The sequence below is a fragment of the Odocoileus virginianus genome, chromosome 12 (genome assembly GCF_023699985.2).
Source record: "Odocoileus virginianus isolate 20LAN1187 ecotype Illinois chromosome 12, Ovbor_1.2, whole genome shotgun sequence".
Taxonomy (NCBI): Eukaryota; Metazoa; Chordata; class Mammalia; order Artiodactyla; family Cervidae; genus Odocoileus; species Odocoileus virginianus.
Genome location: NC_069685.1, coordinates 1,690,182 through 1,715,759, shown reverse-complemented (window position 1 = coordinate 1,715,759; position 25,578 = coordinate 1,690,182). Strand labels below are relative to the sequence as shown.

General features: G+C 36.2%; 1 protein-coding gene across 3 annotated transcripts in view; it reads right to left on the bottom strand.

Moving 5' to 3' along the window:
- Positions 1-25,578, bottom strand: part of TLL1 (tolloid like 1) — a 336,773-nt gene that overhangs the window by 34,036 nt on the left and 277,159 nt on the right. For 2 of the 3 annotated variants that reach the window (XM_070474695.1, XM_070474696.1), the window contains exon 21: positions 22,255-25,479. The exons of the other annotated variant lie outside the window; for it this stretch is intronic. In XM_070474695.1, coding sequence (XP_070330796.1) covers positions 25,345-25,479 — 135 coding nt within the window. In that variant the 3' untranslated portion in view covers positions 22,255-25,344. Of the gene's footprint in view, positions 1-22,254; positions 25,480-25,578 lie in introns of those variants that run through there. 3 annotated transcript variants of the gene reach the window in all.

Here is a 25,578-nt window from a genome sequence, read left to right as displayed (position 1 = left end):
ACTAAACCCAGACGCATGCTTGACTGTATACTTATTGCTGTTGTTGTACAGTTGCTCAGTCGGGTCCGACTCTTTGTGACACCATGGACTGCAGCATGCCAGGCTTCCCTGTCCCTCACCATCTCCCAGAACTTGCTCAAACTCATGTCCATTGAGTCAGTGATGCCATCCAACCATCTAATCTTCTGTCATCCCCTTCTCCTTCTGCCTTCACTCTTTCCCAGCAGCAGGGTCTTTCCCAACGAGTTGCCTCTTCACATCAGGTTGTCAAAGTATTAGAGCTTCAGCTTTGGCATCAGTCTTTCCAACAAATATTCAGGGTTCATTTCCTCTAGGATTCACTGGCTTGATCTCCTTATGTTCCAAGGAAACCTCAGGAGTCTTTTCCAACAATACAGTTGAAATGCGTGGATTCTTTGATCCTCAGCCCCCGTTATGGTCCAACTCTCAGATCCAGATGAAAGGTTGTTGCTGAACGATAAGACGCCAGGATTCTCGGCCTCCGGAGGAGACGAATTCAATCCGGGGTCCTGAGACGAGGCTGGATCGCTCAGAGCTTTTGTGTAATCAAGTTTTATTAAAGTATAAAGGAGATAGAGAAAGCTTCTGACATAGGCATCAGAAGGGGGCAGAAAGAGTACCGCCGTGCTAGTCTTTAGCTGTATGTTATATAGTCACTCGTGGTCTGTTAATGAAAAGAAAGGAATGTCTCAGAATGGCACCAGATAATTCATCCCAGGCCATAAAACGATTGACTTGAATCTTGTAGAAGGGCAGATTACCATACAAATAATTTCATTTACATAGATTAGGGGAACAATATCTGAGCATAACATACTGGCTTGTCAAGTAGTTTGAGCCATTTGGCGGAACCAACTTGAAGACAGAGTCTGGGGCACATTAACATAGCTTAAGATGAACATTTCCATAAGAAAAAATGTATTGGTTAACTCAAGGTTTTGAGAATAGTTAGCTTCAGGTGAAACCAGGTGTCATGGCAACACAGCATTTTAAGAGAAACCTCCTTTTAAATTTATATAGAGGAGGAAAAAAAATATCTCTAGTTTGTTTCCTCCTGCCGCTTAAGAGAGAGAAAAATGTCTGGCACTTGCAGCCTGTTTCCTCCATATGGGGACCTCTGGCCTTCCTGCCCGTTACCCTCTCACATACATGGCTACTGGAAAAACCATCGCTTTGACTAGAAAATTCTTTGTTGGCAAAGTAATGTCTCTCTTTTTTAATAACTATGTCTAGGTTGCTCATAGCTTTCCTTCCAAGGAGCAAACATCTTTTAATTTTGTGGCTGCAGTCAACCATCTGTGGTGATTTTGAGCCCAAGCAAATAAAGTCTGTCACTGTTTCCATTTCTCCCTCTTAAATTTGCCATGAAGTGATGGGACCAGATGCCATGAATTTCGCTTTTTGAATGTCGAGTTTTAAGCCAGCTTCTTCACTCTCTTCTATCGCCTTCATCAAGAGGCTCATTAGTTCTTCTTCACTTTCTGCCATTAGAGTGGTATCATCTGCAAACCTGAGGTTATTGATATTTCTCCTGGAAATTTTGATTCCAGCTTGTGCTTCATCCACTCTGGCATTTCACATGATGTACTCTGTTAAATAAGCAGGGTGACAATATACAGCTTTGACATACTCCTGTCACAATTTGGAACAAGTCCATTGTTCCATGTCTGGTTCTAACTGTTGCTTCTTGACCTGCATGCAGGTTTCTGAAAAGATAGGTGAGATTATATGGTATTCCCATCTCTTTAAGTATTTTCCACAGTTTGTGGTGATCCACACAGTCCAAGGCTTTAGTGTAGTCATGAAACAGAGTAGAAATTTTTCTGGAAGTCTCTTGCTTTTTCTATGAGCAACAGATGTCAGCAATTTGATCCCTAGCTCCTCTGCCTTTTCTAAATCCAGCTTGTATGTCTGGATGTTCCTGGTTCACATAGCTTGGAGGATTTTGAGCTTTACTTTTGCTAGCATGTGAAGTAAGTGCAATTGTGAATTAGTTTGAACACTCTTTGGCATTATCCTTCTTTGGGATTGGAATGAAAACTGACCATTACCTATCCTGTGGCCACTGCTGCATTTCCAAATTTGTTGGCATATTGAGTGCAGCACTTTCACAGCATCATCTTTGGGGATTTGAAATAGCTCATTTGGAATACCATCACCTCCATTAGCTTTGTTTTGTAGTGATTCCTAAGGCCCACTTGATTTCACATTCCAGGATGTCTGGCTCTAGGTGAGTGATCACACTATGGTGCTGTCTGGGTCATTAAAATCTTTTTTGTATAGTTCTGTGTATTATGGCCACTCTTCTTAATATCTTCTGCTTCTGTTAGGTCCATACTGTTTCTGTCCTTTATTGTACCCATCTTTGCATGAAATATTCTCTTGGCATCTCTAATTTCCTTGAAGAGATGTCTAATATTTTACATTCTATGCTTTCCTCTATTTCTTTTCAGTGTTCACTTAGGGAGGCTTTCTTATCTCTCCTTGCTATCCTTTGGAACTTTGCATTCAGATGAGTATATCTTTCTTTTTCTCCTTTGCCTTTCCCTTCTCCTCCTTTCTCAGCTATATGTAAGACCTACTCAAACAACCATTTTGCCTTTGAATTTCTCTTTCTTGGGGATGGTTTTGATCTCCACCTCCCATACAATGTTACAAACTTCCATTCTTAAGGCACTCTATCAGATCTAATCCCTTGAATCTATTTGTCACTTCCACTGTGTAATCACAAGGAATTTGATATAGATCATACATGAATGGCCTAGTGGTTTTCCCTACTTTCTTCAATTTAAGTCTGAATTTGGCAATAAGGAGTTCATGATCTGAGCCACAGTCAGCTCCCGGTCTTGTTTTTGCTGACTGTATAGAGCTTCTCCATCTTTCACTGCAAATCATATGATCAATCTGATTTTAGTATTAACTATCTGGTGATGTCCATGTTTACAATCTTCTCTTTTGTTTTTGGGAGAGAGTGTTTGCTATGACCAGTGGGTTCTCATGGCAAAACAATTTTAACTTCATCCTGTTTCATTTTGTACTTCAAGGCCAAACTTGCCTGTTACTGCAGCTATCTCTTGACTTCCTACTTTTGCATTCCAGTTCCCTATAATGAAAAGGACATCTTTTGTTGGTGTTAGTTCTAGAAGGTCTTGTAAGTCCTCATAGAACCATTCAACTTCAGCTTCTTCAGCATTAGAGGTTGGGGCATAGACTTGGATTACTGAGATATCGAATGGTTTGCCTTGTAAAGGAACAGAAATTCTGTCGTTTTTGAGATTGTACCCAAGGACTGTATTTTGTGCACTTTTGTTGACTATGATGGTTACTCCTTTTCTTCTAAGGAATTCCAGCCCATAGTAGTAGATATAATGGTCATTTAAATTAAAATTTGCTCATTCCAGTTCATTTTAGTTCAATGATTCCTAAAATGCCAATGTTCACTCTTGCCACCTCCTGTTTGACAACTTCCAATTTACCTTGGTTCATGGACCTAACGTTCCAGGTTCCTATGCAATATTGCTCTTTATAGCATCAGACTTTACTTCCACCACCAGACACACCCACTACTGGGCACTGTTTCCACTTTGGCTCAGGCTCTTCACTCTTTCCAGAGCGATTGCTTCACTCTTCTCCAGTAGCACATCAGGCACCTGCTGACCTGGGGAGTTCATCTTACAGTGTCACATCCTTTTTCCTTTTCACATTATTCATGGGGTTCTCAGTGAAAGACTTCCCTGGTGTCTCAGACGGTGAAGCGTCTGCTTACAATGCAGAAACCTGGGTTCAATCCCTGGGTCAGGAAGATCTCGAGAAGGAAATGGCAACCCACTCCAGTATTCTTGCCTGGAAAATCTCATGGACTGAGGAGCCTGGTAAGCTACAGCACATGGGGTCACAAAGAGTCGGACATGACTGAGCGACTTCACTTCACTTCAAGGAAGAATGTTGAAGTGGTTTGCCATTCCCTTCTCCATTGGACCATGTTTTGTCAGAACTCTCCACCATTACCCATCAATCTTTGGTGGCCCCACATGGCATGGCTTATGGTTTCATTGACTTAGACAAGGCTGTGATCCATGTGATCAGTTTGGTTAGTTTTCTGTGATTGTGGTTTTCATTCTGTCTGCCCTCTGATGGATGAGGATAGGAGGCTTGTGGAAGCTTCCTGATGGGAGGGATGGAGGGGCTAGCTGTGGGGGCAGTTGCTCTGGTGGGCAGGGCCATACTCAGTAAATCTTTAATCTGATTTTCTGCTGATGGATAGGGCTGAGTTCCATATTGGAAGGGATAATGGTGGTAGTGGTGATAATGGTGGTAATGACATCCTTCACAAGGACATATGCCAGCTTGCTGCAGCTCCCAGGACTGTTCTACTTATAAAAAGCAGGTAATATGTCAATTGTGACTTTTATCCAAACTCTATTTTATTTTATAATGTACTTATGCATGGCTATCTCTCTGTGATACCTTAATAGAGAATCAATTTAATTAATTTAATAGACTTGGTCTCAAAAATTGTATTGCTTGTCAGCTGTTTATCATGAAGATTTTTTTCTAGTCATAGTTCGTCACCTCCAGATACTATTTCAATTCTTAGTCCTTTCCCTTCAATTTGAGCTCCCCCTCCCGTTGAGAACTCATTGAGTGCAATTCAATACAAATAAACAAATATAGTTCATAGATTTTTATAACTATGTCTACAGATTTGTGTGTATATTTGTATTGAGTTGAATTGTATTTATTATATTTGTATTGAATTTGTTTAGAACAAAGTAGTTTCAGGTTTCCTGAAAGTTAAGTTAGAATAGAATGGAGAGTGCATTTTTAGAATTCATTGTCCAAGTTCTGTGAAAAAAGTCTTTGGCATTGTCTTAGGGATTGCATAGAATCTATATATTGTCATGGGGAGAATGGTCAATTTAACAGTATTAATTATTTCAATCAGTGAGCACAATATATACCTCAACTTATTTGGGTCATCTTCAATTTCTCAGTTTGGCATAGTTTTCCAAGTACAAGTTATTACCTTCTTGATTAGTCATTCCTAGGTATTTTATCTTTTTCATGCTAATGTAAATAACACTGTCCTCTTAATTTGTTTTGATAGATTATTTTCAGTATATATAGATTTCTATGCCTATTTTGTATCCTACAACTTTACTGAATTCATGAGTTCTAATACATTTTATTGAAGCCACTTTAAGATATATTATATTATATTATATATAGATATATTAGAGATATAGATACATTATTATATTATATATACAATATATATAATGTATAGCTTTATATATATTATATTATAATACAGATATATTATTGTATACAATATAATAATATATTTAAATTAAATAAATATTATATAACTATATATTAAAAGTATATTATAAAGTTTATATAAAATTACATAAATATTTAAATATATAAACATATAAAGTATTATATATAATACAGTGTATATGTAATATATAATTTATAAATTAATAAATTAATAATTTAAAATGTAAACTATATATAATATAATATATATAATATACTAATAATCTATAATAATCTATAATATATAATACATTATATATAACATTTAATATATATAATACATAAATTATATAGGTAAAATATATCATATAATATAAATTATAAATATACATTGTAAATATATATGTATATTAATATATTATATATTATATATATTGATTATTATATATCATAATATATATTATATATATATATACAAACATACAAATATACATATATAATATATATAACATAAATTATATATATTTTTAATAATATAATATAAAATTTATTATATATTAGTTAATACATATTTGTTATATATATTATATATATTAATATATAATTATATATTATAATATACATAATGAAGTATATAATATAGTATGTTATATTGTATTATATAATTAGATTTTTGTTATATATTTACATGTATTTATATATTTATAATATGTTATATATAATATATAATATTATATTATTTAATATATACATATATATTTATAAATATAGATATATTATATTTTATATATATGTATATATAATGCCATTTCTATAAATGATGGTTTAACTTCTTTCTTTTACATTTGGATTGGTTTACTTTCTTTTTGTCTCATTGCTGTGGCTAGGACTTTCAATACTATACTGAATCAAACTACTGAGAGTGGGCATCCTTGTCTTGTTCCTAATTTTAGAGAAAATGCTTTCAGATTCCTATGATTGAATTGGAATTAAGCTGTGGTTTTGTCACATACGGCCCTTATTATGTTAAGGTATGTTCTCTCTGAGCTTTCCAGATTGTGCCAGTGATAAAGAACCCAACTGCCAATGCAGGAGTGGTAAGAGACACAGGCTTGATTCCTGGGTTGGAGGACCTTGGAGGTCATGGCAAGCCCTTCCAGTATTCTTGCCTGGATAATCCCAGGGACAGAGGAGGCTGGCAGGCTATAGTTCATAGGGTCATAAAGAGTTGCATGTGACTGAAGTGACTTAGCACGCATGCACACACATGTTCTCTCTATGCCCATATTTGGGGGAGGTTTTTTTTTTTTTTATCAAAAATAGATGTTGAGTTTTTCTAAAGCCTTTTCTATATCTTTGCATAGATCATATAGTTTTCACTCCTCATTTTGTTAATGTGGCTTATCACATTGATTGGTCTGTTGATATTGAACCATTCTTGCACTCCTGGTAGAAATCCCACTTAATTATCGTGTCCAATCTGTATTAATACCTTATTCAATTTGGACGTTGATATTTGTTCAGGATTTTTGCATCTATGTTCTTCAAGGATATTGACTTATAGTTTTCTTTTCTTTTGATATTTTTGTCTGGTTTTGATATCAGGTCAGTGTTGGTCTTGTAGAATTAGTTCAGAAAAAAACCTTTACTGTACAATATTTTGGACTAGTTTGAAAGGGATGTGTTACCTCTCCTGTAAATATTGTTCAAATTCATCCATAAAGCTGTATAATCCTGGACTTCTGTTTATTGGGAGATTTTAAAATTACTGGTTCAGTTTCATTACTCATAATTGTTCTAATCATATTTTCTAGTTCTTCCTGCTTCTGTCTTGAAAGATGATAAGTTTCTAGTAATTTATCAATTTCTTCTAGCTTGTCTGTTTTTTTGGCATATAATTGTATGATAATTTGTGTGTTTGTGTTGGTTGTAACTTAACATCTTTAATTACTTTTTAAAAAATTTTCTGATTTTATTTGGTCCCTCTCTTTTTCTTCCTTGATGAGTCTGGCTAAAGGTTTATCTTTTTTTTTTTTTTTTTAACTTTTCAGAGAACCAGCTTTTATTTTCATTGATCTTTACTATTTTTCATCTCCATTTCATTTATTTCTTATGTGACTTTTATTATTTTTTTCCTCTACTAATTTTTGTTGTTGTTGTTCTCTTTCTAGTTCCTTTTGGGAAAGATTAGATTGTTCATATTTGGGATATAGACTTTGGTTTCTAATATTGTCATTTGTATCCATTTCTATGTAATTTTATTTCCCTTTTGATTTCTCTATTGATCTATTGGTTGTTTAGTAGCATATTGTTTAGCCTTCAGTGTTTCACCTTTTTTCTTTCAGCTTTTCTCTAGTAGTTTATTTCTAGTCAAGTATTGTATTTGGGAAAGATTTTTGTTAAGATTTCAATCTACTTCAAATTATTAAGACTTATTTTGTGGGCTAGCATATGATTTATTCTAGATAATGTTCCATGTGAACTTCAAAAGAATGTATATTATGATTTTAGTAAATATGTTCTTTGTATATTTTTTAATTCCATCTGATCTAATGTGTCATTTTAAGGTCAATGCTTTCTTATTTTCTGTCTAATTATCTGTCCATTGATGTAAGTGAGCTTTTAAAATTTCCTATTATTGCTACTGCCAAATTTGCTCTGTATATTTGTTAATATTTGTATTACTTATTTAGGTGTTCCTATGTTGGGTTTATATACATTTACAATTGCTACGTCTTCTGGTTAAATTGATCCTTGATTTTTAGGGGATACCTTTCTTTGTCTTTTGCTAAAGTTTACTTTTTATTTATTTACTTTTTATTGGAGAGTAATTATTTTACAATATTGTGTCCTGATACATCAACATAAATTAGCCTTAAGTATACATATGTCCCATTCCTCTTGAACCCACCTTTCAGCTCCCACCCCTGAAGCTTGACACAGAGCACTGGATTTGAGCTCCCTGCATCACACAGCAAATTCCGACTGGCTATCAAATGTTCATACAGTAATGTGTATGTTACAGTGCTAATCTCATTTTGTTCCATGCTCTTCTTCACCCTGATCCATGAGTCTGTTCTCTATGTCTGCATCTCCATTGCTGCCCTGCAGATAGGTTCAGCAGTACCATCTTTCTTGATTCCATATATATGCATTAACACACAATATTTGTTTTTCCCTGTTTGATTAACTTTACTCTGTATAATAGGCTCTAGGTTCATCCGCCTTGTAAGAACAGCCTCAAATGTAATCCTAATTATGACTGAGTAATATGCTATGTTGTATATATATACCACAGCTGTTTCATCCACTCATCTGTTGATAGACATCTAGGTTGCTTCCATATCCAAGCTATCGTAAATAATGCTGAGGTGAACATTAAGGCACATGTGTCTTTTTCAATTATGTTTTCCTCAGGGTATATGCAGTACTGGGGTTGCTTGGTCTTGTGGTAATTTGAGTTCTAGTTTTTAAAGGAATCTTCATGCTGTCTTCCATAATGGCTGTATCAATTTGCATTCCCACCAGCAGTGCAAGAGTTCCATTTGCCCAACACCCTATCAGTTATTGTTTATATATTTCTTAATGATGGCCATTCTGACTGGTATGTGATGACACCTCTTTGCAGTTTGATTTGCATTTCTCTATAATGAGTGATGCTGAGCATCTTTTCAAGAGTTTTTTAGCCATCTGTATTATCTTCTTTGGAGAAATGCCTATGTCTTCTGCCCACTTTTATTGGGTTGTTGGTTTTTCTGGTACTGAGCTACATGAGCTACTTGTAAATTTTGGAGATTAATCCTCTGTCAGTTGTTTTGTTTGCTATTATTTTCTATCATTCTAATGGGTTGTCTTCTTGCCTTGTTTATAGTTTCCTTCATTGTGCAAAAGCTTTTAAGTTTAATTACATCCCATTTGTTTATTTTTGTTTTTATTTCCATTATTCTAGGCAATGGGTCATAGATATCTTGCTGTGGTTTATGGCAAAAGTATTCTATGTTTTTCTCTAAGAGTTTTATAATTTCTGGTCTTACATTTGGGTCTTTAATAAATGAGTTTATATTTGTGTATGGTGTTAGGCCTTACAGATAACAGAAAAGAAGAAATGTGAAAAGCAAAGAAAAAAAGAAAAGATATGCACATCTGAATGCAGAGTTCCAATGATAGCAAGGAGAGATTAGAAAGTTCCTAAGTGATCAATGCAAAGAAATAGAGGAAAACAATAGAATGGGGAAGACTAGAGGTCTGTTCAAGAAAATTGAAGATACCAAGGGAACATTTCATGCAAAGAATGGCACAACAAAGGGCAGAAACTGTATGGACCTAATCGAAGCAGAAGATATCAAGAAGAGGTGGAAAGAATACACAGAAGAATTATTTTTAAAAAATTATGAAAAATAAAAAACAAAACACAGATAACAATGATAGTGTGATCACTCACCTAGAGGAAGAAATCTTGGAGTGTGAAGTCAAGTAGGCCTTAAGAAGGAACACCGTGAACAAAGCTAGTGGAGGTGATGGAACTCCAGCTGAGCTATTTCAAATCCTAAAAGATGCTGCTGCTAAAGTGCTGCACTCAATATGCCAGCAAAGTTGGAAAATTCGGCAATGGCTACAGGACTGGAAAAGGTCAGTTTTCATCCCAATCCCAAAGAAAAGCAGTGTCAAAGAATGTTCAAACTACCACAGATGTGCATTCGTATCACACGCTAACAAAGTAATGCTCAAAATCCTCCAAGCTAGGCTTCAATAGTATGTGAACCGAGAACTTCCAGATGATCAAGCTGGATTTAGTAAGGGCAGAGGAGCTAGAGATCAAATTGCCAACATCCATTGGATCATAGAAAAAGCAAGAGAATTCCAGAAAAACATCTACTTTGCTTCACTAAAGCCTTTGACTGTGTGGATCACAACTAACTGTGGGAAATTCTTAAAGAAATAGGAATACCAAACCATCTTACCTGCCTCCTGCAAAACCTGTATGCAGGTCAAGAAGGCAACAGTTAAAATCGGACATGGAACTCTCTGTCTACTGGGATCATATGGTTTTTATTTCTCAACTTTTTGGTATGGTGTATCACATTGATTGATCTGCATATATTGAAGAATCTCTGCATCCCTGCAATACAGCCTACTTGATCATGATGTATGATTCTTTTAATGTTGGATTCTGTTTGCTAGAATTTTGTTGAGGATTTTTGGATCTATATTCATCAGTGATATTGATCTGCCATTTCTTTTCTTTTTTTTTTCTGGCATCTTTGTCTCATTTTTGTATCAAGTTGATGGTGGTGTTGGAGAAGACTCTTGAAAGTCCCTTGGACTGCAAGGAGATTCAACCAGTCCATCCTAAAGGAGATCAGTCCTGGGTGTTCTTTGGAAGGACTGATGCTGAAGCTGAAACTCCAGTACTTTGGCCACCTCATGCGAAAATTTGACTCATTGGAAAAGACTCTGATGCTGGGAGGGACTGGGAGCAGGACGAGAAGGGGACGACAGAGGATGAGATGGCTGGATGGCATCACAGACTCGATGAACATGAGTTTGAATAAACTCCAAGAGTTGGTGATGGACAGGGAGGCCTGGCATGCTGCAGTTCATGGGGTTGCAAAGAGTCGGACATGACTGAGCGACTGAACTGAACTGAATTGAACTGAACTGATGGTGGTCTGGTAGAAGGAGTTTGGGAGCTTTTCTTCCTTTGCAGTTTTTGGAAGAGTTTGGGCAGGATAAATGTTAGTTTTTCTCTTAACTTTTGTTAGAATTTGCCTGTGTAACCATCCATCCATGGGGGTTTTGGTTGTTAGAAAATTTTGATTACTGTTTTGATTTCTGTGCTCATGATTGGTCTGTTCATATTTTCTGCTTCTTCATGGTTCTGTTTTGGAAAGTTATACTTTTCTAAGAATTTGTCAATTTCTTCCAGGTTGTCCATTTTATTGTCATATAGTTGCTGATGCTGTGCCAATGTGCTCAGTCATGGTTGACTCTTTGCAATCCCATGGACTGTAGCTCACCAGGTTCCTCTGTCTATGGAAATTTCCACGTAAGAATACTGGAGCGGGTTGTCATTTCCTTCTCCAGAATAGCTGCTGATAGTATGCCCTTATGATCCTTTATATTTCTGTATTGTCTGTTGTAACTTCTCCTTTTTCATTTCTAATTTTATTACTTAGGATCTTCTCCTCAACTTTTCTTTTCTTTTTTTATGAACCTGGCTAGTGCTTTCTCAATGGTTTATGTTCTCAAAGCACCAGCTTAGTTTTATTGATATTTGCTATTGTCTCTGTAATTTTTTTTTTTCATTTATTTCTGCTCTGGTATTTATGATTTCTTTCCTTCTACTAACTTTGTGGTACTTTTTGTCCTATTTTTCTAGTTGTTTGAGGTGTAAAGTTCGTTTTTTTTTTTTTTTTAATGTTTCTCTTGTTTTTTGAGATAGACTTGTATTGCTATAAACTTACCTCCTGGTATTGCTTTTATTGATCCCATAGGTTTTTAGTTGTTGTGTTTTCACTGTCATTTGTTTCTAGGTATATTTTGATTTCCTTCTTTCCTTCGTCAGTGATCTACTGTTTATTCAGAAATGTATTGTTAGCCTCCATGTGTTAGTGTTTTTGGTGGGGTTTTTTTCCCACTGTGAAAATGAAAGTCACTCAGTCATGTCCAACTCTTTGTTACCCCATGGACTATGGTCCATGAAATTCCCCAGGCCAGAATATTACAGTGGGCAGCCTTTCCCTTTTCTAGGAGATCTTTCCAACCCAGGGATCAAACCTGGGTCTCTCACATTGCAGGTGGATTTTTCATGAGCTGAACCACCAGAGAAGCCCAAGTTAGCATCTAATCTTATAGCATTGTGGTCAGAAAAGATGCTGGAGATGATTTCAGTTCTTTAAAAATGTTTTAAGACTTGATTTGTGGTCTAGTATGTGATCGGTCCTGGAGAGTGTTCCATGTGCACTTGAGAAAAAGTGAAATCTGCTCTTTTTCATGCAATGCCCCATAGATATTAATTAGGTCCAACTGGTCCAATGTATAATTTTAAGTATGTGCTTCCTTAGTAATTTTCTGTCTGAATGATCTGTCTTTTGGCTCGAGTGAAGTATTAAAGTCTACCACTATTATTGTGTTACTATCAATATTCACTTTTGCCTTATGTATTGAGGTGCTCCTATGCTGTGTGCTTATGTATTTATAATTGTTATATCTTCTTCTTGGATTGATCCTTGATCATTATGTAGCATCCTTCCTTGTCCCTTGTTATGCTATTTATTTTAAAGTCTATTTTATCTGAGTATTGCTATTTCCACTTTCTTTTGATTTCCGATTCCTCAGAATATCTTTTTCAAGACCCTCACTTTGAGTCTGTATGTGTCCCTAAGTCTGAGGTGAGTCTCTTATAGATAGCATTCAGCCAAGCCTGTGTCTTTTGGTGGCAGCATTTATTCAATTCATGTTGAAGATAATTATTGATATATGTGATCCTATTACCATTTACTTATTGTTTGGGGTTTGTTTTTGTAGGCCTTTTCTTTCTCTTTTGTTTCCTGTCTAGAGAAATTCTTTAGTATTTGTTGTGAAACAGTTTGGTGATGCTAAATTCTCTTAATTTTTGCTTGACAATAAATCGTTTGACTTAGTCTTAAAATCTGAATGAGATCCTTGATGGACAGAGTAGTCTTGGCTGAAGTTTTTTTTTTTTTTCTTTCATCACTTTAATTATACTTTGCCGCTCCCTTCTGGCCTGCAGAATGTCTATTGAAAGAACAGCTGTTAGCCTTACAGAGATCCCCTTGTATGTTATTTGTTGCTTTTGCCTTGCTGCTTTTAATATTTGTTCTTTGTGTTTATTTTCATTAGTTTGATTAATAGGTATCTTGGCATGTTTCTCCTTGGGTTTATCTTGTATGGGACTCTCTGGGCTTACTTGACTTGGGTGACTATTTACTTTCCCATTTTAGGGAAGTTTTTGACTATAACCTCAAGTATTTTGTCAAACTTTTTTTTTTTCCCTTCTTCTTCTGGGACCCCTATATTTCTCAAGATGGTATGCTCAGTGTTGTCCCAGAAGCCTCTGAGACTGTCCTCATTCTTTTTTCTTTATTCTGCTCTGCTTCAATCATTTCAATCATTCTCTCTTCCAGATCACTTATCCATTCTTCTGTCTCAGACAGTCTGCTGTTGGTTCCCTTTAGTGTCTTTGTAATCTCAGTTATTGTGCTGTTTATTGCTGCTGCTGCTAAGTCGCGTCAGGCTTGTCCAACTCTGTGCGACCCCAGAGATGGCAGCCCACCAGGCTCCACCGTCCCTGAGATTCTCCAGGCAAGAACACTGGAGTGGCTTGCCATTTCCTTCTACAATGCATGAAAGTGAAAAGTGAAAATGAAGTCACTCAGTTGTATCCAACTCAGCGAGCCCATGGACTGTAGCCTACCAGGCTCCCCCATCCATGGGATTTTCCAGCAAGAATCCTGGAGTGGTGCTGTTCGTTGCTGATTGTCTATTCTTTAATTCTTCTAGGTTTTTTCAAACATGTCTTGAGTCTTCTAAATCTGTGCCTTCGGTTTCTTTATCTGTTGGTCCATTTTATTTCCGAAGTTTTGCATCACTTTTACTATCATTATTCTGAATTCTTTTTCAGGTAGACTGCTTATTTTCTCTTCATTTGTTTGTTCTTATGGGTTTATACCATGTTTCTTCATCTGCTGCATTCATCTGTTTGTTTCTCTGTCTTTTCATTTTGTTTAATTTACTGTGTTTGGGGTCTCTTTTCTGCCGGCTGAAGTGTTGCAGTTCCTCTTAATTGTGGAGTCTGCCCCCCCACCCCCTCCACGGGTGGGGTGGACCCAATGCCTTGTGAAGGTTTTCTGTTTGGGAATATTTGTGTTTGAGATCTGATGGGTAGTGCCTTGTTCAGTAGTGTGTTTTAGGGTGTCTGTGGGCTTTTTATGATTTTGAGTAGAGTAGCATTTTTGCTAATAGGCAGGGCTGTGTTTCTGTTTTGCTAAAGGTTTGGCATGAGGATTCCAGCACTGGAACTTTCTGGACTTTGGGTGGGGCTTGGTCGAATTGTTGAGATGGAGGCCTTTCAGAGAGCACTTGTCAGTTGATGTTCCACATGATCACGAGTTCTCTGGTGGTCCAAGGTCTTGCACTTGTGTCTCCCACCTCAAGGGTTCAGGCCTGACCCTGTGTTGTAGTACTAGGATTTCACAGATCTCACAGCACAGAAGATAAAACCCCAAGACTAATGGTGAAAGCAACAGTCAGTAGCCAAGAACACCCAAAGAATCTCATACACTTACAAAGAGAAAGGAAGAGAGAAAAAAGAAAAATAAGGGTGAAAACAGGAGTCAAAAAAGAAGAGATCAAGACAATAAATGAACCCATAGTAAAATGAATACTAAAAACAAGACCAGCAAAAATACAAAATCAAAAACATGGGGAGGATAAAAGATAATTAAATAGTACTGTAAATATAGGAAAAAATTAAATAAGTTAATTTAAAAATAAGATGTTCTAAAAATTGAAATAGTGGGTTATAAAGTAAAATTAAAGAAATAATGAAGAACATGAGAACAACATAAAAAGAAAAGACAGTTTTAAAAAAGAGGGGAAAAAGGAGAAAAATGTACATAGAGTCATAGTTCTATCTCTGCCTCCGTAAGAGACCCTCTAATACTGGACTGTTCTCTGGACCTGCTGTGGGGACAGCTCAGACTCTCATCTAGTCTAGTGTTGTATGTACTGGCCTCCAGTATCCAAGGTTGCCAGAGCTAGGGATTTTACTTTTGTGTGAACACTCTGTCCTTTTATACATTTTATGGACGCAGAGTCTACCAGTTGATCATGTGGATTTAATCTGCAGCTTATACAGATGGTGGAAGAGTTTTAGATCCTATTCTTTAACCACTTTGTCCTGTAATTCAATTGTGTTTTATTTACACCTCTGTATGTGGCTCATCCACAGGAATTTACTCCTGAGGTTCCCCAGAGGACTTGAGACTGCCCCAGCGAGGAGCAGGCATGGAGGCAGCACAGATGCTTGGATTGAGAGGTCCTTAGTAGAGCCAGGTATGCAGGGAAGCCCACAGCCATAGCACAGGGCGTATAGTTCTATTAGAGTTTTCCCTAGCCTCTGGCCACTCTGCCCTAGTGAGGACTGAGCATGAAGGTGGTTCACCTGCTTGGATCGCGGAGAACCTGGTGTTGCCAGGTACACAGAGAAGCCAGTGACCACAGGCACAGGAGATAAGATGCTACATGAGCCTTTTTCTAGGTTCTGGCAGCAGTGTTCAAAAGGCTTCCCTGGCTGGACCTTCTTTATTGATTGGTGCAGCAGGCACTCAAAGGGACCACCCTGGCTGGGGTCCTTCTCTATTGTTTATCACAGCAGGCACTCAAAGGGCCACCATCTCTGGGGTCTTTCTCTATTTATCAGCTGCCAGTGCCAATGTGCGGGGAGAGAGAGAGGCTACAGTGATGGCTCCACCCTGTGCCTGACTCGGCAGTATTGCCTTGCCTCCATGGCTGCCCGATTTCCTCCAAGGGCATACCCTGCAGTAATCTCCTCCCTCACATCCCTTTGGGCCACCTTCCTGCAGTCACAAGCCATCCTCGTCCTGGGATTTCTCTCCAACCCCTATGCCCCTGCTTCCAGCCACGGTGCGTACGGGGGCCCTGCATCCCTGTCTGGGGTACGCAGGTCTGCGATGCAGATTGTCTGTGTGGTTCTCACGCTATTCAGACCATCACAGATCAGTTGCTTCACTCCCTAGTCCTTTCAAATGCCTCCCCTCTGTCCCAAACTATTGCTCTGATGTGGGGAATCTCACCCCTGCTTCAGTTCCTCCACTCCCCAGGGGCAGGTCCAGTCTGTGCATTCTCCTGCTCTTTTCCCCTTCCTTCCTTCATCCTACTTAGTCTTGCGTGGGTCTCTGTATTCCTTTCCAGTGGTCAGGGACTCTTGCCAGCTCTCAGCTGGTGCTCTGTGAGATACTAGTCTTTGCTTAAAAGTCTATTTTGTCTAATACAAATATTGCCACCCCATTTACTTTCAGTTCCACTTACATGGAATACCTGTTTTCATCTCTTCATTTTCAGTCAATCCAAAGTGAGTCTCTTGTAGGCAGCATATATGTGGATATTTTTAAAAATTCACTTGGTCACTCTGTGATTTTTTGGTTGGAGCATTTAGCCTATTTACATTTAAAGTAATTATTTGTAGATATGTACTTAGTGTCATCTTGCCAATTGTTTTCAGGCTTGGTTTTTTATTTTCTGTTTTTTAGTTTTTATTCCTTTCTGCTCTATTCCCTTATGATTTGATTACTATCTTATTTAGCATTACCTTTGAATCTTTTCTTCTTTTATGCATGTGTATGTAGCATCTATTATAATTTGGACATGGTTACCATAAGGTCATATATAACCCTGTATGTGCTGTGTGCTGTGCTAAGTCACTTCAGTCAAATCCAACTCTTTGCAACCCTATGGACTGTAGCTAGGCTCCACTAGAATCCATGGGATTCTCCAGGTAATAATACTGAAGTGGATTGCATGTCCTCCTCCAGGCAATCCTCCTGATCCAGGGGTTGAGCCCACATCTCTTATGTCTCCTGCATTGGCCTGTGGATTCTTTACCACTAACCCAATTGGGAAGCCCTGTGGTCCTATATATGGTTACATATATGATTATTTTAATATTTTAATGTGATACTTACTATGATATTTTGATATGAAATCTGTGATCTGGTGATAGGGTGGTGCTTGGTGAGTGGAGCTGGGGTCATGACCTTAATAAAAGCAAAGGAGGATTCCCAAATTGTGCTTTCAGTGTCAATGTTTTTCCATTAGAATGAGCTCATAAATCTGTTTCCACTGTTCAGGTTCCCAGGGAGAGTTCCATTTGCCTCCTAACCCTGTGGGAATGTTTCCAAGATCAGGAAATGCATTTGACCAAGGCTTCTTTCAAACTTCTGCTTCTGCACTGGGTCTCATAGAATGTGAGATTTTTGTATGTGCCCTTTATGATTGGAGCTCCATTTCCTACAGCCATCTGGCTCTCCTGAATATAAACTCTACTGATTTTTATAAGCAGATAATCTGGGGGCTCATGTTTCTGGCATAGGACCCCTCAGCAGGGTGACTTGATGTGAGACAGTCTTTGCTCTAAATGTAAGTAAAAAGATAGTGGAAAAACTAAGGGAAAGAAAAGGATATTTATGTTAATACTTGTCTCAAAATCCAAACCATGCTGTTTGGAGGAATGTCTTCAAAATGGTAAAATGCACATGTATTTTTGGTTTTTTGGCCATACCACAGGGGCATATGAGATGGAAGCTCTCCAACAAGGAATCAAACCCATGCCCCCTGCAGTGGAAGCCTGAAGTCCTAATCACTGGACTGCCAGGGAATTCTGCACATGGATGTTTTATATTGTAATGATGCCTTTTTGTGTTTTACTTTTAATTAATATTAATATTTATCTCTTCAACTAGAATTTAACTTGCAAGGAAAAAAAAATGGCTAATTCATATCAATGTATAACAAAAACTACTGTAATGATGTAAAGTAATTAGCCTCCAACTAATAAAAATTTAAAAAAAAAAATAAAGTCTCATTAAAGTCTTAATATTTGACATTGTGCTAATATTATAGCTATTAAACAAATATTTGTTTAATGAATAAATGTCTATGAATGAAAAAAAATGTCTATGAATGAAGGCAAATTGGAAGTGGTCAAACAGCAGATGGCAAGAGTGAACATTGACATTTTAGGAATTGGCAAACTAAAATGGACAGGAATGGGTAAATTTAACTCAGATGTATCTACTACTGTGGGTAAGAATCCCTTAGAAGAAATGGAGTAGCCATCATAGTCAAGAAAATAGTCCAAAATGGAGTACTTTGATGCAATCTCAAAAATGACAGAATGATCTCTGTTCATTTCCAAGGCAAACCATTCAATATCACAGTAATCCAAATCTATGCCCCAACAAGTAATGCTGAAGAAGCTGAAGTTGAATGGTTCTGTGAAGACCTACAAGACCTTCTAGAACTAACACCCCAAAAAGATGTCCTTTTCATTATAGAGGACTGGAATGCAAAAGTAGGAAGCCAAGAGATACCTGGAGTAACATGCAAATTTGGCCTTGGAGTACAAAAGTAAGTAGGTCAAAGTCTAATACTAATAGAGTTTTGCCAACAGAACTCACTGGTCATAGCAAACACCCCCTTCCATCAACACAAGAGAAGACTCTACACATGGACATCACCAGACGGTTTATACCAAAATCAGATTGATTATATTCTTTTCAAACAAAGATGAAGAAGCACTATACAGTCAGTAAAAACAAGATCAGGAGCTGATTGTGGCTCAGATCATGAAGTCCTTATTGACAAATTCAGACTTAAATTGAAGAAAGTAGGGAAAACCACTAGACCATTCAACTATGACCTAAATAGAATTCCTTATGATTATACAGTGGAAGTGACAAACAGATTCAAGGGGTTAGATCAGATAGACAGAGTGCCTGAACAGCTATAGACAGAGGTTCATGACATTGTACAGGAGGCAGTGATCAAGACCATACCAAAGAAAAAGAAATGCAAAAAGGCAAAATGGTTGTCTGAGGAGGCTTTACAAATAGCTGAGAAAAGAAGAGAAGCTAAAGGCAAAGGAGAAAAGGAAAGATATAACTGTTTGAATGAAGAGTTCCAAAGAATAGCAGGAGAGATAGGAAAGCTCTCCTCAGTGATCAATGCAAAGAAACAGAGGAAAACAATAAAATGGAGTAGAGATCTCTTCGAGAAAATTAGAGATACCAAGGGAACATTTCATGCAAAGATGGGTTTGATAAAGAACAGAAATGGTATGGACCTAACAGAAGCGGAAGTTATTTAGAAGAGGTGACAGAATACACAGAAGAACTATACAAAAAAGATCGTCATGACCCAGATAACCACGATGGTGTGATCACTTACCTAGAGCCAGACATCCTGGAATGTGAAGTTAAGATGCATTATGAAGTATCACTATGAACAAAGCTAGTGGAGGTGATGGAATTCCAGTTGAGCTATTTCAAATCCTAAAAGATAATGATGTTAAAGTGCTGCAGTCAATATGCCAGCAAGTTTGGAAAACTCAGCAGTGGCCACAGGACTGGCCTGGGTCAATTTTCATTCCAATCCCAAAGAAAGGCAATGCCAAAGAATGTTTGACTACTACACAATTGCACTTATCTCACATGCTAGCAAAGTAATGCTCAAAATTCTTCAAGACAGGTGTCAAAATATGTGAACTTCCAGATGTTCAAGCTGAATTTAGAAAAGGCAGAGGAACCAGAGATCAAACTGCCAACTTCCACTGGATCATAAATAAAGCAAGAGATTTCCAGAAAAACGTCTACTTCTTCGTTACTGATTATGGCAAAGACTTTGACCATGTGGATCACAATAAACTGTGGAAATTTCTTCAAGAGATGGGAATACCAGACCACCTGACCTGCCTCCTGAGAAATCTATATTCAGGTAAAGAAGCAACAGTTAGAACTGGACATGGAACAGACTGGTTCCAAATCAGGGAAAGGAGCACGTCAAGGCTGTATATTGTCACCCTGCTTATTTAACTTGAATGAAGAGTACATCATGAGAAATGTTGGACTGGATGAAGCACAAGCCAGAACCAAGATTGCCGGGAGAAATACCAAGGACCTCAGATAGGCAGATGATACCACTCTTATGGTAGAAAGTGAAGAACTAAAGAGCCTCTTGATGAAAGTGAAAGTGGAGAGCATAAAAGTTGCCTTAAAACTCAACATTGAGAAAACTAAGATGATGGTATCTGGTCCCATCACTTCATGGGAAACAGATGGGGAAACAATGGAAACAGTGACAGACTTTATTTTCTTGGTCTCCAAAATCACTGCAGATGGTGATTGCAACCATTAAATTAAGAGACACTTGCTTCTTGGAAGAAAAGTTATGACCAACCTAGACAGCACATAAAAAAAGCAGAGACATTACTTTGACAGCAAAGGTCCATCTAGTCAAAGCTATGGTTTTTCCAGTAGGCACGTATGGATGTGAGAGTTGAACTATAAAGAAAGCTGAGCGCCAAAGAATTGATGCTTTTGAACTGTGGTGTTGGAGAAATCCCTTGGACTGCAAAGATATCCAACCAGTCCATCCTAAAGTTAATCAGTCCTGAATATTCAATGGAAGGACTGATGCTGAATCTGAAACTCCAATACTTTGGCCACCTGATGCAAAGAATTGACTAATTGGTAAAGACCCTGATACTGGGAAAGATTGAAGGCAGGAGGAGAAGGGGACAACAGAGGATGAGTTGATTGAATGGCATTACCAACTGGATATACATGAGTTTTGAGTAAGCTCTGGAGTTGGTGATGGCCAGGGAAGCCTGGCGTGCTGCAGTCCATGGGGCATAAAGTGTCAGACATGACTGAGAGACTCTACTGAACTGAAATAAATATCTATGCCTTTTGGTATAAAAATCACAAAAATTATTATAAGAGACTCTTTATTCCCATGAAATTCAAACAGAACTAATAGACATGGAGTGGTATAAAAGTGACTTTAACAAATTTATTATATTCCTTCGAAATTTTTTTCCTGTAATTTAATTTTTAATTATACTTGTTTTAGGATAGATCAACATATTGAAGCCTCCTATCTATAATCCTTTTACTCTATTTGTCCTTTTCAGGTGTTCTTGTGTTTAAATAATTTTAATGGCACTCCTTTAAATAGACCCCTCCTGCCACTTCAGTAAAAGCAAGAGAAGACCCAGCTGCCAGGTCCTTCTAGCTACATGCCTCATGATGCACATTTAGTGCTTGCTTCTGTTTTCATAGCCTTTAACCAAAGTATATTTCTACCTACATGTCTTCCAAAGTTAGAAGTTGAGATTTATTTCATTGACTTTTTATTCAAAATATTGGATGAGAGGGGGATTATATATATGAGACAGGGTCAGGGTCTTAGTGTTTGGAACCACCATGCATTGACCTCTGCACCAGGTAGATGTCATGGTATTGACTAGAATTACATTGTAAACTTGAATTCAGTTTGAGTACATTGGCAGGGAATGGAAAGAACACAGGTTCAAAGCTGGACAATTTAAAAAGTACATGTCAAAGCAAAGTTTGGAGACAAATAATATTTACCATGTATAGCAGCCAGCCTTTTCATTTCCTAAGCTAATGACAAAATTTATCAATCTTATAACAATAAAAATAAAAGACTAAAAAGAAAATATTCATTTATAACCATTTACTATGCACTAATGTAAAAATGTATTCATAAAGCACCGTTTCTTTCTTTGTGGTAAGGTCATGTTATCTATTTTTTCTTATCAAACAAAAAGCACCACTGCAGTTCAAGTTACGATCTTTACATGGTAATTTATTTTTCCTGTTTTCTTCTTCCCATGGTGGATTTAATAAATGATATTAAAGGTTTTCTTTTATACAAAATACTCTTGCTAAATAAAATTATAGTTAAATAAAATTTCCAAACATTTTGATATTGTTTTAATTGAAAGTTCTTTTTAATTTGCACATGGCTGTAGTTTATCAATTTTAAACAAACTGATAATTCAGTGCTTCTTTTTAAAAAGTTTACCCTTGTAAGGAATAATAAATGCTTTCAGAGATTTTCTACATATGAGAATAAAATTTCATTATTTGAGCCTTGTTATCAAAAATAGAAAAAAATAATAATCAAATAAAAGACTAACATATTAACAAAATTAAACAGAATTTGAATCTGATACTGTGGTATACTAAAACTAATCCAAGGTAGCAAAAATTCAGTCAGTACAGGCAGGGGACATTTAGGAATTTTGGAAATAGAACTGCTGTTTCTCATATATTTCTTCAAATATCTTGTTTGTGCAGTTATGTTAAATCATGATCTTCTAAATAACTAGAGTAATATTCACAATTGACTTTTAAAAATAATTTAATAAAATCATATTAAGTGGGAGCAGTTTTTTATATGTAGAGTCAGTGAGGATTTTATAGGAGTTAGAACTTCAGCAAATAGACAGTATTAACACAACCAAGACTAATGTAGAAGTTGATGCAAAGGTTGAAAATAAATTTACAAAAGCTAATAAAATGCCTAGAACAGTAATTAACCATTATTATCACAATAACAATGAAGCTGTTTGTGTTTGAATTTAACAATACACCTAAGCCAAATTTGAATTAATATAAAAATAATATGCAGTGAGCAGATATCATACAAAAAGTATAATAAAAAATTAATGTTCCCATTGAAGACATAAGTTATGACAACCTCTTTGAGTGTGCCTTCTAAATACTTTACTTCCCAGTTATGTGAGGGCAGCTCATTGAAGCCTTATAAGATATCAACCAGAATATCCACAGTATTTCTTAAAAGCACTACATTTTCCCCACCACATCAGATAAAATAATTTAATGTACTTATTTTAACAAAAGGCTCATAGTTACTAACTCCAAACTATATAGTAGCTTTTTTTGTTTTTTAATTTTCTAGTATTAACTGTGGTTCTTAAAGACATCTACAATTGATATTTTAATTTTCATGCTATTACTGAAAGTAACCAAGTTTATTCTTGGTTAGAAAGTTCTACTGTAACTCACCTCTAAAACTGACTTTATGTGGAAAGTTTCAGCATAAAAATATATCTTATATATATATATATATGTATATGTGTATATATATATGTATATATATATATGTCAAGATTGATTCTACTACATTTTTAGAATAAGTACAGAGTTTTATATCAGACAATTTGAGTTTTAACATCTAACTTTACACTGTAACCCTGGGAACATTATATTCTTTCTTTGAGCCTCAGTTCCTAAACCATAAAATGAGACCATTACCACAGTTCTCAAAGGGTTGCATGAAGTTAAAAGGGCTAGTGTATGTGCTTAGTACTGGGCTGGGCACAGCATAGTATACCAGGTTTTAATGTTTTTTTCTTTTCTCCTCTCTTTCCTATTCCCAATATTTTGGCTTACTGGAGATAGGTGAAAAAAAATATAGAAGTTACTGGAATAAATCAGCTCCACTAAAAGCTCCTTATATTGCAGGCAATATTTATACACTTCCAAAGTAATGTTCCATGAGATCAAAAGATTATTTTTAAAAATGTATTTACATAATACAATTCATACACAATAAAAGATTTTCAAGGCAACAATGGAAAAAAAAAGCAAGCTAAATCTGTGTGTATAGTTTAATATTGTAAAATGAAGAAAGATTTTCAATTTTATTAAATATTGAATGTTCATGGACAGACAACAGAACCAAAGCTACTTCATACAGCAATCTATATCAACATAAAAAAAATATCAAAATAGAGTTTCTCTGAAGGAAGGAGCCTTTTTAAAAATGGGATTGATAATAATGAGAAATTCCCATTATTTGTCCATGAAACAGCTTATGAAAGTTGCTACTTCAAACAGGATTCTAGCAGAACTTGGCATGTAAATTTAAACTTTTCAGCCACCCACTACTCATCACTTTCTTGTAGCTTCACTCATTCAGACAACCTCATATATACATACATTAATATTTTAAAAAATCCTGGCTTTAAAGCAGAAAATTAATTTTCTACAATAAACGTAGGTCACCATATTTATATCTAAAGATCTCAGTCACAGAAATTAATTTTCCTCATAGAGATGCTAGCTAAAGTACACTACTATACTCAACTTTTCAAAAAAGGTGTGTCTCTTAGGAGGATCTGCTCAATCATTCAAAGTAATTCTAAGGCATTAGAAGCAGCTGTTCCACAGGACAAGAGCTACACAAGCACAACATACTTTTGATACATTTAGCAAGTCTTCAGTCTTCAAGTGCTGCCAGCCAGACAGAGACGTTTGTAGTCTACAGGTGGTTGGCTCAAAGGTCAAAAACTTTGTTTAAAAAAAAATGTTTATGGAATAGCACCATAGAAAGTCTTTCAGAAACAGATCTTTTTTTTTTTTTTTTACAACATTACATTTTAAAAACCTGAATTCTAGGAAGAGAAAGAAAATTTTCAGTTCTAACAAGGCTTGCCCACTTCATTTCATTAAAAAAATAAAAGCATTAACCTTGACAACATCAACATGAACAGCTACAACAGATCAACAACAAAAGAAAGAATAGCAGCAGTAGAACTTCAGTATGAACCATCTCCGCAGTCACTTTAAAAGGATCCAGTTCACACCTGTTGGGAATTATCTCATCACGTTCACAAGACATCGCAAGGTCTCTTGAATTTGGTGTGAAAAGGCAGCATTTCTCACTGAAAGAACTGAGTTTACCGATAAACTGGGCATTTTCCAGCACTTAGATAAAATTATGTTTAGAATCAGCTAAATGGTAGACACTACTGACATTTCAAACTTGTCAAAGGTCAGGAAAATGAAATGGTTTCAAGATGGTTTACATTTCAAAGAGGTAAATTTAGCCTGCAAGTGAAAATAATGAAGCTGAAATATTCCAGTTTCAAACACTGGTCATACCCATATTTAAAGTATAAACCACCCTTAAAAGACTTCCACTTCACAACAACTTATATGGATCTGGTTTACATTGTCTTCAAGATGCACAGTCAAAGCAATTATCCTAAGATTCTAGGAGAGGGTTTTCCAGTTTATAACCTGTAAGATCATTTTATTTCTCCCATATATTGAGAAATTGTCAAAAAGAACACTCTGCAGGGTCACAGACCCTGAAAGGGAATATTTGAATTGTGAAGCATCTGTGTTGTGCTGTGAACAAAGAATTGTGAAGTCTTCTTTGAATCATGATGCCCTTTCACCAACTTTATTTATATTTATACTGTCAAGAATGGAGTTCAAATATCCTGGTAATGCTGATCAGGGTTAGCTGGAAACTTCTCTTGTAGTACAGAGATAATTCTGGTCTTGCAGTTTTCTTTTGCTCAAACTCATATGAAATATTTGTGCTAAAATCTTCATTTAAAAAAGAAATAAATCTTCTCTGCATTATACACATTCCTTTATGTTCTGATGGAGATTTTGGTTATTTTTTGCTATGTGTGGAATCTGGATATCTGATGCTTTTGTATCTTATATGAAATCCTTTCTTGCTGATTGTGTCATCAGTATGAAAATGAATTAAAACTGTATCACCAATTGAATAGATTTCTTCTGGTGGCTGAAGACAAAAACAAAGACAAACAAAGACACACAAACAAAAACAAATAATAAGAATGAATTATTTTTTCTTCTATGTAATTCACATTTGGAAATTTGG